General features: G+C 40.2%; 1 protein-coding gene across 8 annotated transcripts in view; it reads left to right on the top strand.

The window, feature by feature from the left end:
* The window catches only part of EYA4 (EYA transcriptional coactivator and phosphatase 4), a 171,309-nt gene that overhangs the window by 12,250 nt on the left and 135,412 nt on the right, over positions 1-23,647 (top strand). For 7 of the 8 annotated variants that reach the window (XM_068408850.1, XM_068408834.1, XM_068408866.1 and 4 more), the window contains exon 2: positions 7,981-8,082. In XM_068408850.1, the coding sequence (XP_068264951.1) occupies positions 8,050-8,082 (33 nt within the window). In that variant the 5' untranslated portion in view covers positions 7,981-8,049. Of the gene's footprint in view, positions 1-7,980; positions 8,083-23,647 lie in introns of those variants that run through there. The other variant, XM_068408910.1, reaches the window with a different exon arrangement.

The raw sequence follows: 23,647 nt of genomic DNA, 5'->3' as shown, positions 1-23,647 counted from the left end.
AAGGTAAAAGGAAACTAGAAGAACACAGAACTATAAATGCCTGATGAGTGTTGAAGGCCCCTTCCCTGTTCTTAACATACACGACAACCAAATGTGGATAATTCTGTTGTCTCAAGATGTGGAAATGTCTGAGTTGTGTTACCAGAACAAACACTCTTTCATCGGCAGTGGGGTAATAGGCAGACTCTAGATCTGTGAATCTGAGCTTTGGGGTTATCAGGGTTCTGATGATGGAATACTAGGATTTTATTTTTAATTCCTATTTTGTTTTTTGAGCTAATAACATCTGACATTGCACCTTGAAACATATTCATTAATTCTATATACATTAGAATATATGTTGTGTAGGCAGTGTATATATTAGAATATATACTCTAGATCCAGTTTAGATATGTGCATGTTCTTATGCATATCCATGCCAGATACTGTGCCGGGATGAGAATGCTGACCAGGTCCTGAAGGGTGTTTTGCGCAGCCCCCTCCATCTAGCTGGTACGCTGTCACCCATGTATTCTGCTGTGAGAACAAGGGCTCTTGTTTACAGAGGAAGAGGCTGGGTCCGTTTGCTTTTCAGCATATCCTGGAAATTCCTCCTATATTCCTTCCCTGTAAATGAGTAGCAGGATAGTCTGCATGGTTGCAGTAGGCAGGAAATTCATCTGTGCTCAGAAGCCTACGGAAGTTGCGTGAGTTGTTGTATGAACTCCTATAGTAATTCTGATAATTCAAAATAAGGAATAATGTATCTTCTCTATTGAAGCAATCTATCTGCAAATGCAAATTGGTGTAGGCAGATGCTCAGCAGAACACAAAACCCAGCGAAGATGATTGCCCTCCACATGGGGCCGCTGGACGTGCTCAGAGCTAAAATAAGCTGCACACTGAGGATGGCATGGCATGCTGTCCTCTCGGCTGCAGACCAAGGGCTCTGGATAAGGAAGGAGCTCAGCATTTGGAGGTCACTAATAGATGGAGAAGTGGGTCCTGGATGTGCTACAAAGGGTTCCAGAAAGCTATAAAACTTCTCTAAGGGTAAAATTCTCATCCTCATCAAGCTAAGAGTGGACTGAAACTAAACTGATCTGAAGAGAGCCATATCTAACCATCTAGAGATGAGGGCCTGAGGAAAAAAAAGTATTAGAACAGGAGGAAGGGAAAGATGGGTATTCCATATTCCCCTTAATTGTCTAGTCTGTGGAGCAAGATTTATTTCTACAATGCAATATGAGTTTTTTCAGGAGGCTCATTTCACTCATCTTGATATCAGGAGGTAGACACCAGTTACCTCAGCTAAGCCTAAATACACATGCAAGATTCCCAAGCCACTTCTACTTCTCGCAAGAATCCTTCTGATTAAAAGGAATGTGAAAAGTAAAATTTGAGAGCTATTCTGTATATTTCTCTCCACCTGCCAGTTTTCCTCAGGAAACCAGTGCATGACTCTGACTAGGTCATACTCTCAGGATGGCTTTGCTTGCCTTTTTAACTCTTTATTATGTTGATGGTATTTAAAATTTGTTAGTCATTTGCTCTCCCTTGAAGTTAGATATAGACAATAATGTTTCTTACTGTTTTTTTTCACTAAAAAAGAATTGTTTTTATTAGGGTTGACACTCCTTTCAAGAAAACAGCACTTGTATGAGAGAAAACACAAAAGCCAACAAAGCTAAAAATTAGTTAATATAAATATATAAAAATATAAATTAGTTCTAAAATTAGTTAGAAATGTATCAAGCAATAGCTTTTCTGAGATTATGTTGAGAGCTGAGTTTTTATTTTGCCTTACAACATAAGATAAGAAAGCTGACATCTTCTTTTTCTACCAAAGCATGGAGAGAGCGTGATCTTCAGTTTCTGGAAAGCCCTATGATTATAATTTTGTTTATTTTAAAAGTGTAAATTAGTATGTTTTTCTTATTGACTTGCCCAATAGTTTCACTTGTGTTTTGAAGAAATCTAGGTTATGAAGCGCATGAATCTCATTCCTCGTCTGGGGCATGGGTCTTTCTTCTTTTCCAAATGTGATACTATTAGGGACTGAGAAAGCAGTATGTTTTTACTCCAAAATACAGTTTTGGAGTGTAGATACAGGCTAACCTGAAATTCTAATAAATCAGTGTTTGATATCCTTTTCTTTTAATTTAGGTTATATTTTATCTTTTTCACATGAGACTACCTGTGATATGCATGCAGACTAACTAGAAGAGTGTTTTCCTAAGCAAGAAATGATTGAATGTTAGATGGTATTTGTTTGTTACTGCCTGTACCCTCTCTCCTGTTCCTTCAAAGAAATGAGTTTCATGGGAAACAACTAGCATGAAATCATCTAATTTCGTGATATTGCAGTACATATGCACTAGTTCCTTGTACTAATTCTAGAGCAATTAATTTTTTCATTACCTGCCTTGCATAACCTTTCACAGTGCCTCAAATGTGCTTCACTCTCCTTAGATGTTCTGTAGGAATGGTGCAAACCCAGATAGAGGTTTCCCTGAGGCTGCGGGAGTTCAGACCCTGAAGCCTGTCCTCATTTGTTGGCACCTTACTGCTGCATGTCCTGCATACATTCAGTTGCAGTTATAAGCACTAAGTACTCCTACTGTCATAGGTTTCTGAAGTAGAGCACTAGAGAATGAGAAATTGCTTTATTTGTGACCGCTTCTCACTTAACATTTGAGACTCAGCCTGTGGCTGTGACAGAAATGAGTTCTTCTTTGTGGCTATGAGTTAATTGTGTTAACCACAGCAGCATCCTTTCTGTTTATTCTCTAGGCTTCTTGTTGACACATTTCAAAATGTAAAAACCAATATAGTAAATTTGACTGGGATCTGCATCTCCTGTACTGTACTGCCAGAGCATCGCCATGGTATAACCTCAGTAGACGTAGGTGTTCTTCAGATGAAACAGAATAAAAAGAACCTGACAATGTGCCCAAGGGGATTATCATGTGAAAAACAATTGTGGCAGAAACTGAGGACCACCTCCCCATAATTTCATTTAAGAAGACCAAGTCCTACTGGGCCAAGAGAGGGCTTTCTTCCTCTGTTTTTGGGTTGAAGTGAAAGGGAGGACAATTTTTGTCTGTTGGCCAAACTCCTCTTCCGGATGATGGATTCTTCTTGGAGCTCCATCTCTCCATCTGGCTGACTGGAGGGCCTGAAGCAGCTTCTGAAATAGTCTCGGGAAACTTCAAGTGCTTTAAGGCTGTTTTTTACCTGTGCATCCCCAAGCTTCACATTCTGTCTTGAGCTTGTGAAAGTTGCAGCACAGGATCTTATTAGACATCCCACAGAAAAAGAAACTGCCTCAGTCAGTTGTTTATTTCTGCAATCCTAATTTTCTGAAGAAATCATTATGAGGGGAGAGATCACGTCCTTGCTATCTTACATTTTCAGTCATTTACAAAGCAGTATGCAGCAGATCCTCAAGTAGTTTTTTGGGTTTTTTTTAACTTGTGGGTGTATCTCTGGGAGGAAACACATGTTTCTCCTCATGGTCGAGTCCTGGAAGTTGCAGTTTAGATTTGATGAAGTGTTTTATTCCCCCAGATAAAAATAAATAAATAAAAAATTAGATTTAAATGCATTTGTTGATGAGGAAAGTCAAGAATCCTCCTAATTAAGACATTTCTTAGCAAGGTAAAATTTTTATCTGGGAGCATAAAACACTTCATCAGTTTTAAAGCCACATCTGCAAGGACTGGATCAAGAGCAGAAACAGTCATTTTTCTTCATTCTGGCTTGTCTGTGAGTTTAAGACTTTTAACAACAGTTTAAAAAATATTTAAACCCAGTTAGAAACACTTGCAATATAATAGGGATAAGAGTGCCCTCCCTCCCTCTGTTTTTAATCTGGTTCTCTTGATGGGGTAAACTACAAGGTTGAATTGGTAACTGGATTATTGCCTCATAAACCAGCACGAGGTTAGTATTATCCTTTAATTTTATATCTTTATTAGGGAGTAATGTTGGTCTTATTTAAACCACTGACTTCTCTAATAGTTTTTCTCCTCTTTTACAAATTTATAAAACTAAACCCTAAAGGATTTGGTCTAAGTGCAATTGGCATAACTGCCATTATAAAAATCATTGTGTTAGCGGTTGGTTGTGATCAGCCGCTTTAACTGGGCTCAAAATATAGCAGGATTTAGCTCTTGGTAGGCAGAATACTGATAAAATATTAATTCTGAATTTTATTTTTAAAAGCTTCATTTCCAGTAAGAGCATTCAAATTTTGAGGCAGTGTGAAGATGAACAACAGAGCCCTAGAAACTATTATAATTTAGCAAGTTCATGCAAAGGATATATTTAACACATTGTATATTTCTGTGAAGATTAAAACAAGCTTGTCATTGTCTTGCAATTCAATAAAGTAAGTTTAAAAATTCGTGAAGGTGAGTCTTTTTTAGAAGGTGACTAATACAAGAGGCATATTTAATGATGCAATAAGGAAAAAAAGAAGATAAAAGAGCAAAAACATCCCCACCTCTCCCCAGCAAGCTCTCCCTTTTATAGTGAGCTTGATGTCAATGCTATAGAATACACCTGTGGGCCAGCCTGGGTCAGCTGCCCCAGATTTAATTGCTAAGGGCCTTGATCACCATGGCTGGCCACAAACTGAAACAAAATCCCAATGAAACCAGGACAGGGTCTTTCTGTTGTGGTGTGGTTCCGTAGTTGAGCTGTAGTTGAGTTTCACACAGAAAGTGAGGTATCTGTCACCTTCAGTGACCGACAGACAGAATTAGAGCATGTAATGTTTGAATGCAAGCCAGGTACTGACTTTCAGTCAGTGAACTTAGAAACTAGTCAATTTATTCCGAATCTTGTATTTTACTACTGCGTGCTTGACTGTTTCTTTCTGCAGGCAATTTTACTAATGCAATAGCATGCACGCACTTCAAACTCTTAATGAAATTAAAGCAGATTTTGTGTTTAAGTTATTCATGGAATATTTTAGGATTGGTTGTGAAAATTCGCCTTTGTGTTTGGAATTGCCTCCTTTGGCAGCGGCTGCCGCAGGAAATGCCATGTAGAGCTGCTTTCTCTCAAAATACCCATTGTTTCTGGTAGACTCCTTTCTGAAATTTGCCTATAGTGTGTCTTTTAAAGAAGCCTTTCAATTCTGCTTTTGTCTCCACTGGACAAAGACTGCAGAAGATTTTTACAAATACAAGGGTGTGGGCTCCACATTGAAAAACAATGGGAGGTGGTTACTGTTTTGGTGAAGGCATCATGGGTGAAGACGTCAATGTCTTGGATCCCTCTGAAACTGAGAGGAGACTGAACCCATTTTGAAAAACAGGAATTATTTTCAGCTTTCTGATAAGGTGAAATACATGCAACACAATTTGCTTGCAATTGGTCTTTTCCTTATGTAACATCATGGCAAAAATTAATGAAATGTGAATGAAAATCCTTTTGAAACTTAGGGAAGAGGGAAGGGAAAGAGGAGCGTGTAATCTGGTGGCAGGAAAAAGGGGAAATAAAGGTGAGACTGGAAAGAAAGTAGACTGGAGCTGTAAACGTGCATAAGTGTATGTTGTAGGAAATACCTAATACAAAACACAAGGAAAGTTTGGGAGTTACGTTTTGGGGAGTAAACGGAGGTATGGCAAGTAAATGGCATTTCAGGCTAAGAGAGGAGGTATTAACAGGACAACGTAGGGTGGTGGGTGGGGATATGTGGTGCAATGGCTTGTAGCTAATGGCTTGTAGCTCCAGTTCCTTTCAAATGTTCTGTGAGTGCAGAGCGAGCCATACGTTGTTTAACCCCAGGTAAATAGTTGTTACATTTATGCAGGGTGGAGGTAGCATGAGGTGTAAGTGCTTGCTGGTCAGAATTTAAAACAAAAATCTATATATAATATGTTTATGTTGTTAGGCACACTCCCAGGTAATGGTTTCTTGGGGTGCCTTGTTGATAAATCCAGGTAATTTTGATAGACAGATCCTTTTTTAATTTCACAGAATCAACCAGGTTGGAAGAGACCTCTGGGATCATCAAGTCCAACCGTTGCCCTGACACCACCATGTCAACTAGACCATGGCACTAAGTGCCATGTCCAGTCTTTTCTTAAACACATCCAGAGATGGTGACTCCACCACCTCCCTGGGCAGCCCATTCCAATGTCTAATAACCCTTTCTGTGAAGAAATGCTTCCTAATGTCCAACCTGAACCTCCTCTGGCAAAGCTTGAGGCTATGTCCTCTTGTCCTATCGCTACCTGCCTGGGAGAAGAGGCCGACTCCCACTCCACTACAGCCTCCCTTCAGGTAGTTGTAGACTGCAATAAGGTCACCTCTGAGCCTCCTCTTCTCCAGGCTAAACAACCCCAGCTCCTTCAGCCGTTCCTCGTAGGTCAGACCCTCCAGACCCTTCACCAGCTTGGTCGCCCTCCTCTAGACTCGCTCCAACACCTCAACATCTTTCTTGAAGTGCGGGACCCAGAACTGGACACAGTATTCAAGGTGCAGCCTCACCAGTGCCGAGTACAGAGGGACGATCACTTCCCTAGACAGGCTGGCTACACTATTCTTAATAGAGGCCAGGATGCCATTGGCCTTCTTGGCCACCTGGGCACACTGCTGGCTCATGTTTAGCGGGCTGTCGATCAGCACCCCCAGGTCTCTTTCTGCCGGGCCGCTTTCTAACCACTCTTCCCCCAGCCTGTAGCGCTGCATGGGGTTGTTGTGGTCGAAGTGTAAGACCTGGCACTTGTTCTTGTTGAACCTCATGCCGTTGGTCTCGGCCCATCTATCTAACCTGTCCAGATCCCTCTGTAGGGCCTTCCTACCCTCCAGCAGATGGACACCCCCACCCAGCATGGTGTCATCTGCAAATTTACTGAGGGTGCACTCAATCCCTACGTCTAGATCATCTATAAAGATATTGAACAGCACCGGCCCCAGAACTGAGCCCTGGGGAACACCGCTAGTGACCGGCCGCCAGTTGGACTTTGCCCCATTCACCACCACTCTCTGGGCTCGGCCATCCAGCCACTTTTTAACCCATCAAAGAGTCCACCCATCCAAGCCCCGGGCAGCCAGTTTGTCTAGGAGGATCCGGGTTGTTCGGGTTCCTTAATTTATGTGTTTACATACTACTATATATTTTGTTTTCGATTAGATGTAACATTAGCTTTGATTAATAATATTATCATTATTGCATATATGAAATATCCCTGGCACTTGTTTTGTTCTAAATTATGCAAACTTGCATAACTCCAAAGTAGATCTTTTCTGAGAATGGAGATTATAATATAATTGTGTGGCTTTACAGTTAAGGTTACCGTAATCATTCGTATGCAGAACTCCTAGAAAATAGAATTTTCCTATTGAAGATCTCAATATTTGATGAGAGTGATTCATCCTATGAGAGAAGGCATAGACATTAGCAGATAATTAGGGTAATGTCTGTCATTTAGCGCTTTGTAGGAAGCTGCTTGTTATAAACCACTTTGTGTATTTTATTTAATGCTAGAGGAATTTAATAGACCTTAGAGACCTTAGACTTCATGCGGATAATTGCATAATAACCTTTTCTTGCTGGACACTTAATGACTAAGAGGTTATCATTAAATGTGTATTAAACAGTTTTGTTCGACGTTCCGTAATTGTCTTTCTGATATGTTCTCCCAAGGGTTATCTTTTGTTGTCTACTTAAACAGCTGCCTGTATTAAACATTTTAGCTTTTTTATTGGTTTGTTTTCATAACTATTTTTTCCTGCAGGAGTCGAAGAATTATTACTTAAGTGTGTTCCTGTTTCTGTTGGCATATTTTAGATAGTTTTCTGAAATAATACTGGAGGTGTTGAAACATTTTATATGAAATTAGGCTTCATAGAAGTCAGTCAGAACTTTGCTGGAGATTTTAGTGAAACCACAGCCTCAGTTAGGGTGTTTGTTTATTGCAGATTTGCCTGAGAACTGAGGACCACAGACTAACATGTTATTTTTTTCTCTTCTTTTTAATTTAGACTACTGAGCTGTAAGTAGAAAGGAAGATAATTTCTGGTTGTGGAGGAAAAGAAAGGTGAATAACCTCCATGGAAGACTCTCAGGATCTAAGTGAACAGTCAGTAAGTACAAATGTTGTTAAAATGAATGGAATAAATTGAACTCTGTTCAAGTTATGTTTGAAGGGATTTTACTTTGGATTTGAGAATTATAGTAAGATCTGGGGAAAGCTGCTGAGCTTCTAGATTCAAACCTTTTCTTAGTTCATACATGAAATGAGTGGTTTTAATCTTTTTTACCTGTTGAAAGGTAAAAGATCATTGTTATATAGTATTTTGCAGAGCTAGAATTGTTGGAGGGCTGATGGATATAATTAATGTACTCTGGAAAAATAAAATGTTAAAAACTTGCACAGTGGTATGCCTTGTTCAAACAATTTTATCAAAATGTATATCCATAGTGGTCTGTCAGTTTTGCCAAAGCAAGAGTTACCAGAAACACAAACAAGAAATTTCAGATGGTCAGACTGTGGCAGATGACGTACATGAGTTGTTTCAGGACTCAGGACTCTCTTGGATTTCAAGGGGATTGTGAGAGTTGGCAGTGTATCTCCCTGTCCCTTGTCAGAGGGAGATTTCCCTTGTCATTGATGAAATAGCTGGGAACAATGAGGTTGACATTTCTTCTTTTTCTTTCCTAGTTTTTCCCTTCCTTTAAGGATGTGGACTCCAGACTTCCTTACCACCAGGCTGCAGTTCTGAGGAAGCAGCATGCTCTGATCAAATTTAAAGTTGACTGGGCTTGCCATCCAAAGTATTGGCTTTGTTTTCAACATCTTGATTTCTAGTGGTCACAGGACTGGCAGATTTTGCGAATACCATGATCCCCACGAGTCTCAGCTTGAGCTCAGTCTACTAAAGATCAATAAAGGGATTTCATATATCTATTTCTGACATGCTGAAAGAGGTTATCCATGTAATAAACTAGTTTTAATATCTCTTTTTATAGCAGAGACTTTTATAGGTAACACAAGTGCAAGGAACTTGCATGTGTTTTTAAAATGTCAGTAATTTTCTTTATTAAGGAGTACTTTGCTCCTGACTGGATAGCTCCTATCTGAGACTTTATCTTGGACTAGAGTTTTATTGCTGATTTAAAGTGGTACAGAACTGGAAAGTCTTAACAGTGTCTTAAGTCACCATGGTGGCACTACGTGGGACAGCTGCACGTATTTATGTATTTAAACTGTTCCCAACCAAAACTTTAGAGCATGTAAAAGCTACATGGCTTCATAATTTAATAAAGTTTTATAAAGGTCATAAAAGATTAAGCAGAAGTTCTTCTCTCATAATCTGTGAAACAATTATTCTGTGCAGTATACATAGTACAGTTATTAATAGGAAGTAGACGAGCCAGTTTAGCTTGGTGCAAAAATGTGTTTTCATAGTAGTTAAAATGTTTTTGCACCACTGGATGACAGCTAAACGCATACTTTAGTAGCCATTTTACTACCTTACCCTAGTCTAATTTCTGTAGTATTTTTCACAGGTACCACATCGCTTTATGCTAATATGTGAGAACAGTCTTGCAGATTACAAATTGAGGTGAAATCTGTGCCATGTTGCATACGGAGACAGGGTTTGCTGTCCTTACGCTATTGTTAGTGTCACAGAAAATTGTTATTCAAGACAAGAATTTATTCCTCTTACTCTTTGCTGAACAGTGGCAGAACTTCAATGTAATGGGTGAGAAGTCCCCTTTCATCACTCCCTTCATCCAGGTGTGCACCCAGACTAAGATATCACCAAGGTGTTGGGCACTGTTCTGGGAAAAGGAATTGTGGTGTGAGGCCTGTCTGCCTAGAGCAGATGCTTAACCTTCATTTCCCCACTTCAAAAGCCTTTTCACTGTTATATCATGGTTAAACTTCACTCACAGACAAGTTTTAAAAAAGGAAATAGTATTTCTGGCTTAGTACTTTAAAAGCCACAGAGCAGGACTGTAGGCTAGAGACCCCAGCTAGAAGGGGGCATTCTCTAGCCGAGGCTTTGATGGTTTAAGCTCTAGGAAAGTATCAGATGTATATCCTACCCCCCTTCTGCTCGTACTGCCTTGCTGTTTTGTAGTGGTATGTGTTTTGTACTGGTTAGCTCTAGGCAGTTTCTGCTCATCATGCAGGATTTGACATGTCCAAGGAGCCTAGGTACTTCATTCCAGCTTCAGGATTCCTCTCTGGGAGCTGGGTGCATAAGATTAAGATCATGGAAATTCAAGGAGCCTAAGGATCTAGTCACTGCTGCGAGTGTATTAAATTCTGTGAATAAGCATGAATGCAAGACCTGTGCTCAAACTTGTGCTGGCATCTTGCCCCGAATATTCTAGTCCTTGGTTACTTGAAAGACTGCCTGTCTCTGCAACCGAGATGGGTTAGAAGGTGCTTGCTGTTGGATGGTATGTTTGATGGACAGTTGAGTTTTCTGAATAGAGAGATTCCTTTATTGAATTTATTTCCCAGGGCAGTCTATTAAGAGCCTTTCATCCTTGGGAAAGGAGGCCAGGCACAGTTACTTGGGATAGTGAACAAGGTTAATGTTTTATTTTCAAGAAAAGAAATTATGCTGATTTCTGCAAGTAGGTCATCCTCCTGAAGCATGATGGACCATAGTGTAACTTTTATTCTGACAATTTTCTGCATAATTCTGAGATCACTATTACTGTTCTAACTCAAGTTTTTGTTTTTTACTGTCTTCTATTCTTTTAAAATACACTAAGAAACAATTGGTTCTATGATTCCTATCCTTAAACTATGTCACAGTCAGGTGAAACTCACATGATCATATAGCTATGAGCAATTCCACAGCATCCCTGTTGCCATATGAGAAATAAACTCTTCCACTTTTACCTCAGAGCAGTGACTGCATGCCCACAAGCTGCTTCAGAAATCTAAGTGCACCCCTGTTCTCAGAGCCTCTAAAGAATTGCATGTGACTGAATTGAGCAGCTGGTGTGTTTTCTGAGATGCCAGCTTGATTAGATCTAATATATACACCATTTATTGCATTATGTCAGTGATTTATTTATTTTTCCTGGTTTTATTTCTAGTAAATTCCTTGCCCCTGCTACATTTTAAATCCTTACACACTGACTGACCGGAAGTCAGTCTCCTTGCCTGCTTGTCGTATCGTAGAGCCTCTGTACTGAGAAATCTGTTGTGCTCCTTTTCCTTTGCCTTCTCACTCCCAGTCCCATGTGACAGAGGTGGGGGAATCGAGTCTTAATTTAGATCATACAGTGATAAAAAGAGTCAGAATCAGAGTTTATTATACTTTGGTTTTCCTGTCTTCACACACAAATGCATAGGTAAATAGCTGTATTTTGAAGATCAGTAGGAGAATGATGCAAGTTACTACCTGACACAGGGGAGAGCTGGGATCCATCAGGTGCAGCAGGGAGTTCCTGCAGCTGCGTGGAGCGGGTTGGGCTGGGGATCATCATGGTACTGCACTTCTGGGGTGGGTGTGTGTCCTAAAGAGCTCACAACTCTTTTTCTTTCCAATTCAGATGCAGAATACACTCATACAGCCATGCATAAGAAGGAAATTTTCTGTTCATTGGTGGAAAGGTTCAGTTTATAGTATTCTGAAAGAAAAAGAAGAAAATTAGTAAGATGTTATTTCACAGACAGAAAATAACCAAGCGGTCCTTTTTGTATTCTGGTTGATGTCTGTCACCATGTGCAGGCTGCTGCTTATCAAGTAAAAGAGTACTTAAAGCCACATAAATTGGTTTCATGCGAACAAATATAGCTAGGAAAAAACGTAGTTTTAATAACTTTGATTGCTATAGACTTATACACACTAAATAAAAAAATGTAGAAGATATAATAAAACATATTAGATTTTATGTTAGTATTGTTGCTATCCTTCAGAATAAATATGCTGATTTTTACTAAACTCTAACTTGAAATACTTTTTTCAAAAGATACATGTTAAAAATTCTCCTATTTAGTTTTGAAGTAGGAGAGAGGGAAACTGTAGAGATCTTGCATTTATGAAGAATCTAGCAATTGGAAGACAAAGGTTTTTCAAGACTGGTCTTAGAGATGGTTAATAAAACGAGAAATGTTTAGCATCTAAATAGTCCTCTGTTGTGCCTTCGTATAGCAAACACACATAGGATTTTGAGAACTACAATTTTACACTTTGTTTTATCTTCTTCTAGTTATTTGCTGTTCAATCTGTATTAGTAGAAGAAAAATAATTTGGCCGCTAACTTGCCAGTTTAGGGTTTCAAAGGGGCTTATTAGAGACTGGTGTAATTTCATCCCCTGGCCCTTTTATATAACAGCGTGCATATTTAGATTACTTCATTTTAACCTGGAATTAAACAATAGATTGCAGTGCTGTAAGACAGGACACTAGCAGATCTGAGGCTAAGCCTGAATGAACAGGTTTTCGTTTTTGTGACATTTGGACAATCATCCTCATTGTGCCCTGGGTAAGTTATTTGTTTTTCATCAGATTATACAGACTATCATATCTGTTACTTGCATTTATGCCCTACTTACAGATGGACAATCCCTGGCAACCTTTTTGGACAGTGTTTTTTCCCTGTTTTTGTTTTGTTTTAACGTGTGAAGGTGTCAGATGTGATCCCCTTGCAGATCCGTTTCAGCTCTGTCGCACGAGCCCTGGGCCTGCAGCATTTAGTCTTCCTTGCTCCAGGGTGGGCAGCCTGCTTGCGCCCTGGGAACTTCGGCTGAAGATAATTTTAATGACGTGAAAAATAGTTTAAACTCATTAAAAAAGTTTTAAATATTGGTCATCCTTTAGAAGACTGTTGTGTATCACAGCATAGTTTGTTGTGGTTCTTATCTCTGTGATATCAATATTCGTAGGACTTGGAATATTACAGTCAATTCATCTTGTCACATCAGCGATGTTGATTGAAAGAGACCTCTGGAAGTTATCTAGTCTAGCTTCTGGTCATGAAATGCTGGCAGAATGCGCAAATATTTCACTGTTATGAAAGCAATGAACTATATTAAATATCAGTAAGCAAGTACCTTCTGAAGAAATTACGGGTTTAGCAAGTGAGGTGGATTGTGAACTGGCTGAAGGAAAGAAGCCAGAGAGTGGTGGTCAATGGGACAGAGTCCAGTTGGAGGCCTGTGTCTAGCGGAGTCCCTCAAGGGTCGGTACTGGGACCAGTCCTATTCAATATATTCATTAATGACTTGGATGAGGGAATAGAGTGCACTGTCAGCAAGTTTGCTGAAGACACAAAACTGGGAGGAGTGGCTGACACACCGGAAGGCTGCGCAGCCATTCAGAGAGACCTAGACAGGCTGGAGAGTTGGGCGGGGAGAAATTTAATGAAATGTAACAAGGGCAAGTGTAGAGTCCTGCATCTGGGCAAGAACAACCCCCATGTATGAGTACAAGTTGGGGACAGACCTGTTGGAGAGCAGCGTAGGGGAAAGGGACCTGGGGGTCCTAGTGGACAGCAGGATGACCATGAGCCAGCAGTGTGCCCTTGTGGCCAAGAAGGCCAATGGCATCCTGGGTTGTATTAGAAGGGGTGTGGTTAGCAGGTCGAGAGAGGTTCTCCTCCCCCTCTACTCTGCCCTGGTGAGGCCGCATCTGGAATATTGTGTCCAGTTCTGGGCCCCTCAGTTCAAGAAGGACAGGGAACTGCTAGAGAGAGTCCAGCGCAGAGCCACGAAGATGATTAAGGGGGTGGAACATCTCCCTTATGAGGAGAGGCTGAGGGAGCTGGGTCTCTTTAGCTTGGAGAAGAGGAGACTGAGGGGTGACCTCATTAATGTTTCTAAATATGTAAAGGGCAAGTGTCATGAGGATGGAGCCAGGCTCTTCTCAGTGACATCCCTTGACAGGACAAGGGGCAATGGGTGCAAGCTGGAACACAGGAGGTTCCACATAAATATGAGGAAAAACTTCTTTATGGTGAGGGTAACCGAACACTGGAACAGGCTGCCCAGAGAGGTTGTGGAGTCTCCTTCTCTGGAGACGTTCAAGGCCCGCCTGGACGCGTTCCTGTGTGATATGGTCTAGGTAATCCTGCCCCGGCAGGGGGCTTGGACTAGATGATCTTTCGAGATCCCTTCCAATCCCTAACATTCTGTGATTCTATGATTCTGTGAAATAGTTGCCTTAATGAGAGAGTATTTGCTTTTAACTAAAAACAATCATTGAAGACAAATGCCATAACTTGAAGTGAACTGAAGTAAAAGAAAATTAGCGTGTCTTTTCCAAGGTATATTTCAAGCATTTTTGAGAGTTGCTTAGGTATTTTATTACCCTCTTTCTATAGACACAGTAACTGGCATGGAGAGATGGCTTGCTGTAGATGATCCAAAATTATCACCCACTTTGAATTACAGTGGATCAAAAATAAAGTGTAATACCATAATTCCTTGTCATTATTCTAATAGGAATTTGAGATAGAAACATCACTGTTGTTCTCTCCCTGCTGCAAGACCTTTGCATATGGCATAACAACCTCTGTGAACAAATAAATACTGTTTTTCTAGTTACTTTGCCCTCTACCACTTCAGCATTCTGTCATTTCTATACCATAATCCACCAGTGCTAAATTTGAAGGTGCTTTTTCCAAGCTACATAAGAAAGAGGTTGTGTGTGTGTTTTATTTTTTCCATTTACCAAATGGGACAGACCAAATGAGACAACACTCAGAAGCAGATAATGCATTTTGACACACGGAATAAACTGAGCTGATTCATGTTCTGCATGAATTGCATATCATTGGAGAAATACAGTTTGGCATTGGTCAAAGATACAAATGTTTGCTGTTGACACACATGTAACAGAAATGTGCATTTCTTTCCAAGTTAATTAAAATTATGATTTAAAAGCACTTTTCTTTAAAAGCTATATAGACAATCTCTTACAAAAATATCCAAGAGAATGTGATAGAATAACATCCATGGCTTGTAACCTTGCAAGATAGGAGGAGAAGAGGGGTTGGCAAAAAACCAGAAATGTTCCTGTCATTGGCACTGTCACATCTCCTCTGGTTCAACTCTCCCCCTGTCTCCTGGAAGATGTTACTAAGTCAGTATCAGAGGTTTAAATGTAAAGGCATTGTATGGGCTGTGTTTAATAACAAGGGAAACCACTAAAAGAAACATGTTCTATTGTCACATACTGTCCTTGGATCTCTGAAAAGGACTGACACATAACTACTATATATCTTATTATGACTGGTATTCCTGGCTCCAGAGAGGCCCCAGACTGGAATTTTAGGGATGAAACTACTTGGGAAAATTGCTACTTCCATAAGATACGTGAACTTCCCTCAAGGTAGATACTGTTGTCTGCACAGAGGGCTCTAGGGTTCCTGGAGCATGGAATTCTGTATTAATAGTGACGTTACAGCTCTGAGGCTATAGGGATATCAGAGGCAACTTCTATTATAATAGATAATACCACTAGAAAAAAATGGAAAAAACTTGCAGGTGAAAAAACTTGCAGGTACAAAAACTTCTTTTCTAGGCCCAAAAACTGGGCCAACTTAGACCTTCTTTGGGGTTTCGACAAGGGCTTATTCACCTAAGAAAAGGTTTGTATATATGCATGCATGTATAAGATTTGGAACATATGAGTGAATCTAATAAAAGGTATTGCCTCTCCCTATAAATGGTGCTTCTTTATATTAAATCATCAGAATCTGACACATTTCAAGCTCTGCAGATGGGTTTTGCTTGTAAGATATGATACTTGTTCAAGCATTTAAAATGCCAAATTTATAAATGCTATACTTTTAATTTATTTTAATATTGTATTTTAACTTAGAATTGCTCACAAAATTTCCAAGGGTATCCATGTCGATCCTATCTGTGAATGCAAAATGAAAATGTAGTCATTTCCTTAGGACACTGATTGTACATCAGCTTAGGCTTCTGATTTTGACAGTGTCCAGGTGATGTTAACATGTCCAGAAATACTTTCTTCTTCAGTAGAAAAGGGTCAGAGTTTTGTAGTGCACACAAAATATTTGACAATATGACAGCGAGTCAATCTTCTGTAGCCTTTTAATTTTATAAGGCTAGAAGCCTAGTGCTTTCATGTCTATTAAATGACTATGTCTACATTTTCATGTGAAAAGTATGGATTACACTGAACTTATATTTGGTTTATTCTCATTCGATTATTATAAAAAGTCCAGATGCAGCAGTGTGCTGAAGAATGTGTGGGACTTAAGGGATGTGATTAAGCCCAATGAAATCAATGAGGTTTCTCATGTGCTTTAAGTTAGGCACGTGCTTAAATACTTTTCTGGAAAAGACTTGGAAATGCAGTACAAAATAAAAGCAATAATTTCAGAAATATTTTATTAGCAAATACTTTTGAATGATTTGTGGCTATGGCTAATATTTGTTCAGCATCATATAACGGTCATGGTTTCTTTCTTCTCCCTGTAGTAACTTTCTCTGAGCTCTACCTCAGTATCTGAGTAGTTGACTTGTAAATCAACTCCTATTGAAAAAAGAAAAGAATGACAGGGAGAAGTGTTACATTTTTAAATAATAAAATGACACTAGATGAAGAATCTAATTTCCTATTTTATGAAGTATGTCTTAAACACATTGAGCACATGCAGACCCATTAAACCACAGTCACATCCTTGTCCTCTTTTATGTAAGGTTAAATCTCTAGCAACTTAAAGGAGGAAAAGTTAAAAGTGTTGAAAAGTTATGGCTATGGTGAATGGAAACAGTTTTGCCATAATACAACTTAAGGCAGAACTTGTCCCAGAGGATCCCATGGAGGAAACAATGCAAAAACCTGTGTTGCTTATTATTTATTAATTAGTAAAATAATTTGTTTTAAGATTGGTTCATCCTCCATGCTCCTGAAAGCAACACCTGATGGCAGAGAGAGTATTGTTGCTGTAGTGCGCTTTGCAGCATGCCGGCACTTGGACTTCAGCAGTGATTGTGCTTTAGTCCAAGAGGTCCACTGACTCAAATAGGAAGCAGCATTGCAGCTGAGAGACAAGAGGGGTTTTTTGGAGTATTACTCTTATAAAGGCAACTTTTAGGTGAGGAACTAAGTTTATTTCAGCCAAGACCAGAGCTGACAGAACAAGCCTTTTCTTAAATGTGGCAAGAGCAAGAGACCTAGTTTATCATATCTCTCTTTCTTTGTATATATATGTTAACTGCATCCTGACACTGGTTTCATGATATTTAAGGCAAAACCAGACCAGAATTTTGTTGAACAGAGCAACTGATGAGTGTTTGTCACTTGTCAACTAACAACAGGGCTGATAAATACTCTGAAAAGGTCTGTAGTCCTGTAATGTATAAGAACCTGTACCTGAAATTGAGAGTTTTTACAGAAAATTTACTTACCCTGGAAAACCTAGGCCACCTATAGTAAAATTTTCATGTTTCAGTGGAGTCAGGAGGTTTTCCCATTTTCCAGGTGCATTGCCTGAAGCAGAAAAAAAAAAAAAGAGAAAAATAAAAGAGGGGTTGGGGAGGAAGTCTAGTGGTTTGCACAGGTGCCTTTGGATAAGCCTGAGTCTCAAATGCAGTAGGACTTGCTGGTTGACACAAGTGTGCTTTAGCTGACACCAGTAGATGATAGAGCTGTATCTGGGCAACAGGCAGAGAAGACATTTCTTTCTGTGTTTGAGACTGATATAAATTCTAATTTGAAAAGTTTAATGTGCTTTCCTGTAGTGAAAGAAAAAGCTGTACACAGAGATTCTTTACCGTAAGGGTTACAGAGCACTGGAACAAGCTCCACAGAGAGGTTGTGGAGTCTCCTTCTCTGGAGACTTTCAAGACCTGTCTGGATGCATTCCTGTGTAACCTGCCCTAGATTAGTCCTGCTCTGGCAGGAGAGTTGGACTCAATGGTCTCCAGAGGTCCTTTCCAACCCCTAACTTTCTATGATTCTATGATCTGAACAATCCTGCGGTCAGATGTTCTTTATAACGTGAACTGTCACCGATATGCACTGGAAAAAACAAATCTTTACAGTAAATAGCAACATGACAATAATATTTTTTAATTGTTTAACAGGAATAAAAATAGCAGTGTAACAAGGCCCAATGTAATACTTTTAGTGTACTCAGTATGCTGTGTGGCTTTCCTGACCAATTTCCGAAAGAAGTTTATAAGCTACAACTTTCCAGTGTAAGTTGACATGCTTTTTTAATGGTAAGGGAGAGTATGCTGGGGATTTATTTTTTTTCCTTGTGAAAACACCTGCTGAAGTTAGAATTTGGTAGCATCAAAAGGAAGAGAATCTGCTGCGAAACAGATTTTAAAGTGGGGACTAAACACAGTGTTTTTATCCTTGGGAACCTTCAGACGTCCTGCTCAGAGTCATTGCTAAGCTCAGGTGTATGCAGGTTGGCATTCTCATCTGTATTTCCAGTATGCTCTTTGCTTTGCATCTGACTAGCAGGTAGGGTACAGGGAAGGTACTTGGAAGAGTGTCTGTGGTTCAGAGGACCTGGAAGAAAGGTGCATTTTGATCCCTAATGCTTCTTTGGTTCCTTCTCTTGCTCTGCCTCCCATCCTCAGCCCCCACAGGCTCTGGTCTGGAAAATACTGGACATAGAATTTTTGAGGCATATATGATATGATTTGATAAGGTAATATGGAGCTGAACTGTTAAATCTGAATCTTAGGTTAAACATAGAGAAATGAGTGTTAACTGACCCTGATTTTTGCTTTTTAGGATTTTTTTGTTAGTTTATTTTTTGTAGTGGAAGCAGCGACTAATGGGATTTCTGTCATGAGAAAAATTTTTATAGTGAAATTCTTTAGTCGTTCCTGATTCTGTGAAACTGTGTTTGGCTTTAAATTTTTAGTCTTTGGTTCTGGGCCACATGAAATTTTTGTTTATGTGATTCAGTCATAGTATACAAGGCAAGGAGCTAAAGCAAACCCCACTTACTTCTGAAATGAAAAAGAATGGTTTTCTTATTTCAGTTAGCAATGCTGTTAAAAAATTAGTGCAGGTTTTCAAGTTTCAGTTTGTCATGCAGTAACCTTCCCTGTGGGATTGCTCATGGCTTTATAGTGAAATGCATTGGGGTGCCACCTGAGCATATTTGAGATTTACATAGTAAACACCCACAGCTTGGGAACCTCATGTTACTGGACATGGCACTGTAGATACTAAATTCCTTCTTTAAAAATGTCGAACTACGATTGTAGGTCGGAAACCATCAGTGAGTAATGTGCGTTTAAACCGTTTTTAGGAATTCTTTTTTACTGACTCTGAGTAAGTAGAATTTGTGCATTTATCAGCCCAGTTAGGATTAAGTGTGAGAAAGAACTTGTTCACTAATTGGTGATCCTTATAGTGGCTCTTGGGCAGTTAGAAAAACCTTTACTGGCTCTTTTTTCCACCCATGGAAAGATTCTTACTCTACTGTTAAAATTCTTCCAGTAGCCTGTGCCTTGAGTGCAGCATGGTGCTTCGCAGCAGGTCAGGCATTTGCTTGAGTGGAATGGGCTGTCATTTCACAGAATCACAGAGTCAATCCGGTTGGAAGAGACCTCTGGGATCATTGAGTCCAACCATTGCCCTGATACCACCATATCAACTAGACCATGACACTAAGTGCTGTGTCCAGTCTTTTCTTAAACACATCCAGAGACGGTGACTCTACCACCTCCCTGGGCAGCCCATTCCAATGTCTAATGAACCTTTCTGTGAAGACATGCTTCCTAATGTCCAACCTGAACCTCCTCTGGCGAAGCTTGAGGCTATGTCCTCTTGTCCTAGCGCTAGTTGCCTGGGAGAAGAGGCCGACTCCCACTCCACTACAATCTCCCTTCAGGTAGTTGTAGACTGCAATAAGGTCACCTCTGAGCCTCCTCTTCTCCAGGCTAAACAACCCCAGCTCCCTCAGCCGTTCCTCGTAGGTCAGACCCTCCAGACCCTTCACCAGCTTGGTCACCCTCCTCTGGACTCGCTCCAACACCTCAACATCTTTCTTGAAGTGCGGGACCCAGAACTGGACACTGTATTCAAGGTGCAGCCTCACCAGTGCCGAGTACAGAGGGACGATCACTTCGCTAGACCGGCTGGCTACACTATTCTTAATAGAGGCCAGGATGCCATTGGCCTTCATGGCCACCTGGGCACACTGCTGACTCATGTTTAGCCGGCTGTCGATCAGCACCCCCAGGTCTCTTTCTGCCGGGCCGCTTTCTAACCACTCTTCCCCCAGCCTGTAGAGCTTCATGGGGTTGTTGTGGTTGAAGTGTAAGACCTGGCACTTGTTCTTGTTGAACCTCATGCCGTTGGTCTCGGCCTGTCTATCTAACCTGTCCAGATCCCTCTGTAGGGCCTTCCTACCCTCCAGCAGATGGACACCCCCACCCAGCTTGGTGTCATCTGCAAATTTACTGAGGGTGCACTCAATCCCTCCGTCTAGATCATCTATAAAGATATTGAACAGCACCGGGCCCAGAACTGAGCCCTGGGGAACACCGCTAGTGACCGGCCGCCAGTTGGACTTTGCCCCATTCACCACCACTCTCTGGGCTCGGCCATCCAGCCACTTTTTAACCCTTTGAAGAGTCCACCCATCCAAGCCCCGGGCAGCCAGTTTGTCTAGGAGGATGCTGTGGGAGACAGTGTCGAATGCCTTACTGACGTCTAGATAGACTACATCCACAGCCCTGCCCTCATCTACTAAGCGGGTCACTTGGTCATAGAAGGAGACCAGGTTGGTCAAGCAGGACCTGCCTTTCATGAATCCATGTTGGCTGGCCCCGATGCCCCGATTGTCCTGCATGTGCCATGTAATGGCACTCAGGATGATCTGTTCCATCACCTTGCCTGGCACCGAGGTCAGGCTGACAGGCCAATAGTTCTCTGGATCATCCTTCTGACCCTTCTTGTAGATGGGCGTTACATTGGCTCATTTCCAGTCAGCTGGAACTTCTCCAGTTATCCAGGACTGCCAGTAGATAATCGAGAGTGGGATTTCCCCTCCTCCTTTTTAGCTTGTTTTATTTCACATATGAAGTAAACTTGATAGTATGACAATTTTTGAAACAATGAAATTAAAATAATTCTGCAATGAAATCTGTGGAGTATTTCTGTTCTTTCAGTGGGATTTGCCATCAGAGGGAGCAATGTGTTCTATACTTAACAGAGTTAGTTATCTTGTTATCTTGTGTTTTACGTCAACCACTATTCATTGCATTTATTTAAACAGCCTGGCAGGTACTGGCCCATTATGGGCATCTGAACTTCACTTGCTTACCTGCTGGTCACCATGGGCCATTCCAGGTTGCTTTTAATGTCACTTATTTCAGGGATCGATTCTCTCGGCCTTCACTGCGTTGGACACAGGTGTCTCTGTTCTCAGGGAAGTGCAGCAGATAGCAAGAGTGAACGCTGTGTACTGTCAGTCAGATCCTTTATGCAGGGGTCTAACTGTTCAGGAGCTTGAATCCAACCACAATTTCCCTTTATATACTTTCAATCAGTTTCTTGTACACCGAGTCATTAATTGAGCTACCGGGTACTGTCTTCCATTATGTATCATTACCTGCTTTTCAAGTGATCAGTTACTCAGACTAAGCTCAAGCTCAGCACGTTAACATGTTCAGTTTATGCTAAATAATCTTAAGAGGCTTTATTTGTTTATTTCTTTCTCTGTACATTCTCTTCCATGTAGTTGTAGTGGTTCTCGTAGTGGTGCTAGAGCTTTCATGGGCTATGGACATCCAGACATCCTGCTCTTTATCCTGTTATTTAACTGCTTGTGTATCATGTTCTCAAATTCATTGCCCAAGTTCAATGGCTTTGATAATGAGTTTTCATGTTTTTTTAGTACTTCATTATAAAAGTAAGGATTAACCTGTAGCCTGTGTACTGTGGCACCTGTATCTAGAAGATTCATAAAAATGAATCTAATTTTATCCCCTTTTCCCATAGCTTTGAAGGTGCAAGGGGCCTCATATCATCAGTTTATTATTTCAAATGGAATGCATTTATGTGTTTATTAATAAATGTAGTAAATGGCAATTTAAACCATACTCTTCAGGACATCACAAGTGAAAATCATAGGCTTCCAAGGAGTTGATACCATCCTGAGTTTCGTGCATGTCTTGCTTTTAAGTCGAGGAATCCAGAGTTTAATTAATTGAAGGAAATTTTTACATTTTTCTTGCAAGATGCTAAATTTAATCTGGAGATAACTGCAAAATGAAATGAGCAGTAGAGGAAATAGTCTTTGTAGGACCAAGGGCAGTTATGTGATGCATCATTGGCTGATCATTCATAAACTCTTCAGTTGTTTCTTGTTAGTACTAGAGTTCGACAGTACTTAATTTTGACAAAAAGCAAACACATAATGATAAGATTTCCCTGAAGAATCAACATTGGCCTGAACTTCCCAGGTTGGAATATTATCTAATTTTAATTTATACAGAGTAGAATTAGCTACCATTTTGATAACCTTATCCTGAACTACTTACTGAAAATCTTAAAGTTAACGTAATTTAAACTGTATTTTAGAATATGCCTATGGTGGCAGATGTATTGCAATAATAATGGTACACTTTAGCTGCTTTTCTGATGCTATTGGATGTCTTCTGTTTTGGACATTAACCTTATAAAGAGTTCTGTTGGAAGTCCTGGTGTTTAGCTGTGATAAGTAAGACTCTAAATATTGCCTAACAGGACATCCTGCCAAATATAATCAGGTTTGAAGAAGTGACTTATTTGTCTGCAGCTGATGATAGGTTTGGAAAGTCTACAGGCCTGCTTTATATTTTTGTCTAAATGCCTGTGTATTGATAAAAGAAGACTTAGGCTTATTTAGAATATTGGCATTTTACACATTCTGTAGTTACGCCGCTATAGTTAACCTGTTGATGTTTCTTTTTTATGTCTACAAAAATTGAATACATATATAGAGCCTGATCCCAACATAATTATTTTTGCATCATGCAGCTGTAAAATTCACTAGTTATGGAAAGCCTATCAGTAGTGTATCAAGCAGACCTACTGTGTGAAGAGCTTATGTAAGCACTTAAAAAAGACAGGAGAAAAAGAGGTATGTTTAGATCATACTAATTGCTACTTTCATCTTCTGTGGTGTATGGGAAATTGCATATTTTGTCAGACAAGGAAATCTTGGTGGTGTCTACATGCTAAAATACATATTGACAAAAAGCAGACTATCATGGTCGTCAAGCTTGTACTACATATTCCTTCACGGATGAATGAATTTCTCATGTTTATGAAGAGCCTACTGTGCATCAAAAAGATCTCTGTAAAATTTTGTGTCTAAATGTACTTCTGTTTATAACTGATCTTGCAATAATACTCAGTGCTCTAGATATGATGTGATTGTGGATCTGCAAATCATGCTGCAAAATTCACCCAGTTTACCTGTAAGAGTGTGGAGCTAATGAATAACTGTAAATATCCCAGGGGCAGTGCTCTATTCTTTGCTGTCTGGGTTCACTTAACATGATGTGCATTGAAGAGGAAGGATGCCAGCTGGTTGTAAAAGGGCAGGAGCATGGCTTCTTTAAAATCACCAGTTACAGAAACCCATCTGGCTTGTCCTAAGAGCAGGAGCTGACCTACTAGCTGTCCTCCTCTGATCTCCAGCAGTCTCAAGGGACACTCTTGAGGCCTTTAGTGAATA

Source organism: Nyctibius grandis, chromosome 1, assembly GCF_013368605.1.
Source record: "Nyctibius grandis isolate bNycGra1 chromosome 1, bNycGra1.pri, whole genome shotgun sequence".
Lineage (NCBI taxonomy): Eukaryota > Metazoa > Chordata > Aves > Nyctibiiformes > Nyctibiidae > Nyctibius > Nyctibius grandis.
The sequence above is the reverse complement of the archived record's forward strand: the minus strand, read 5'-3'. Positions and strand labels throughout refer to the sequence as shown.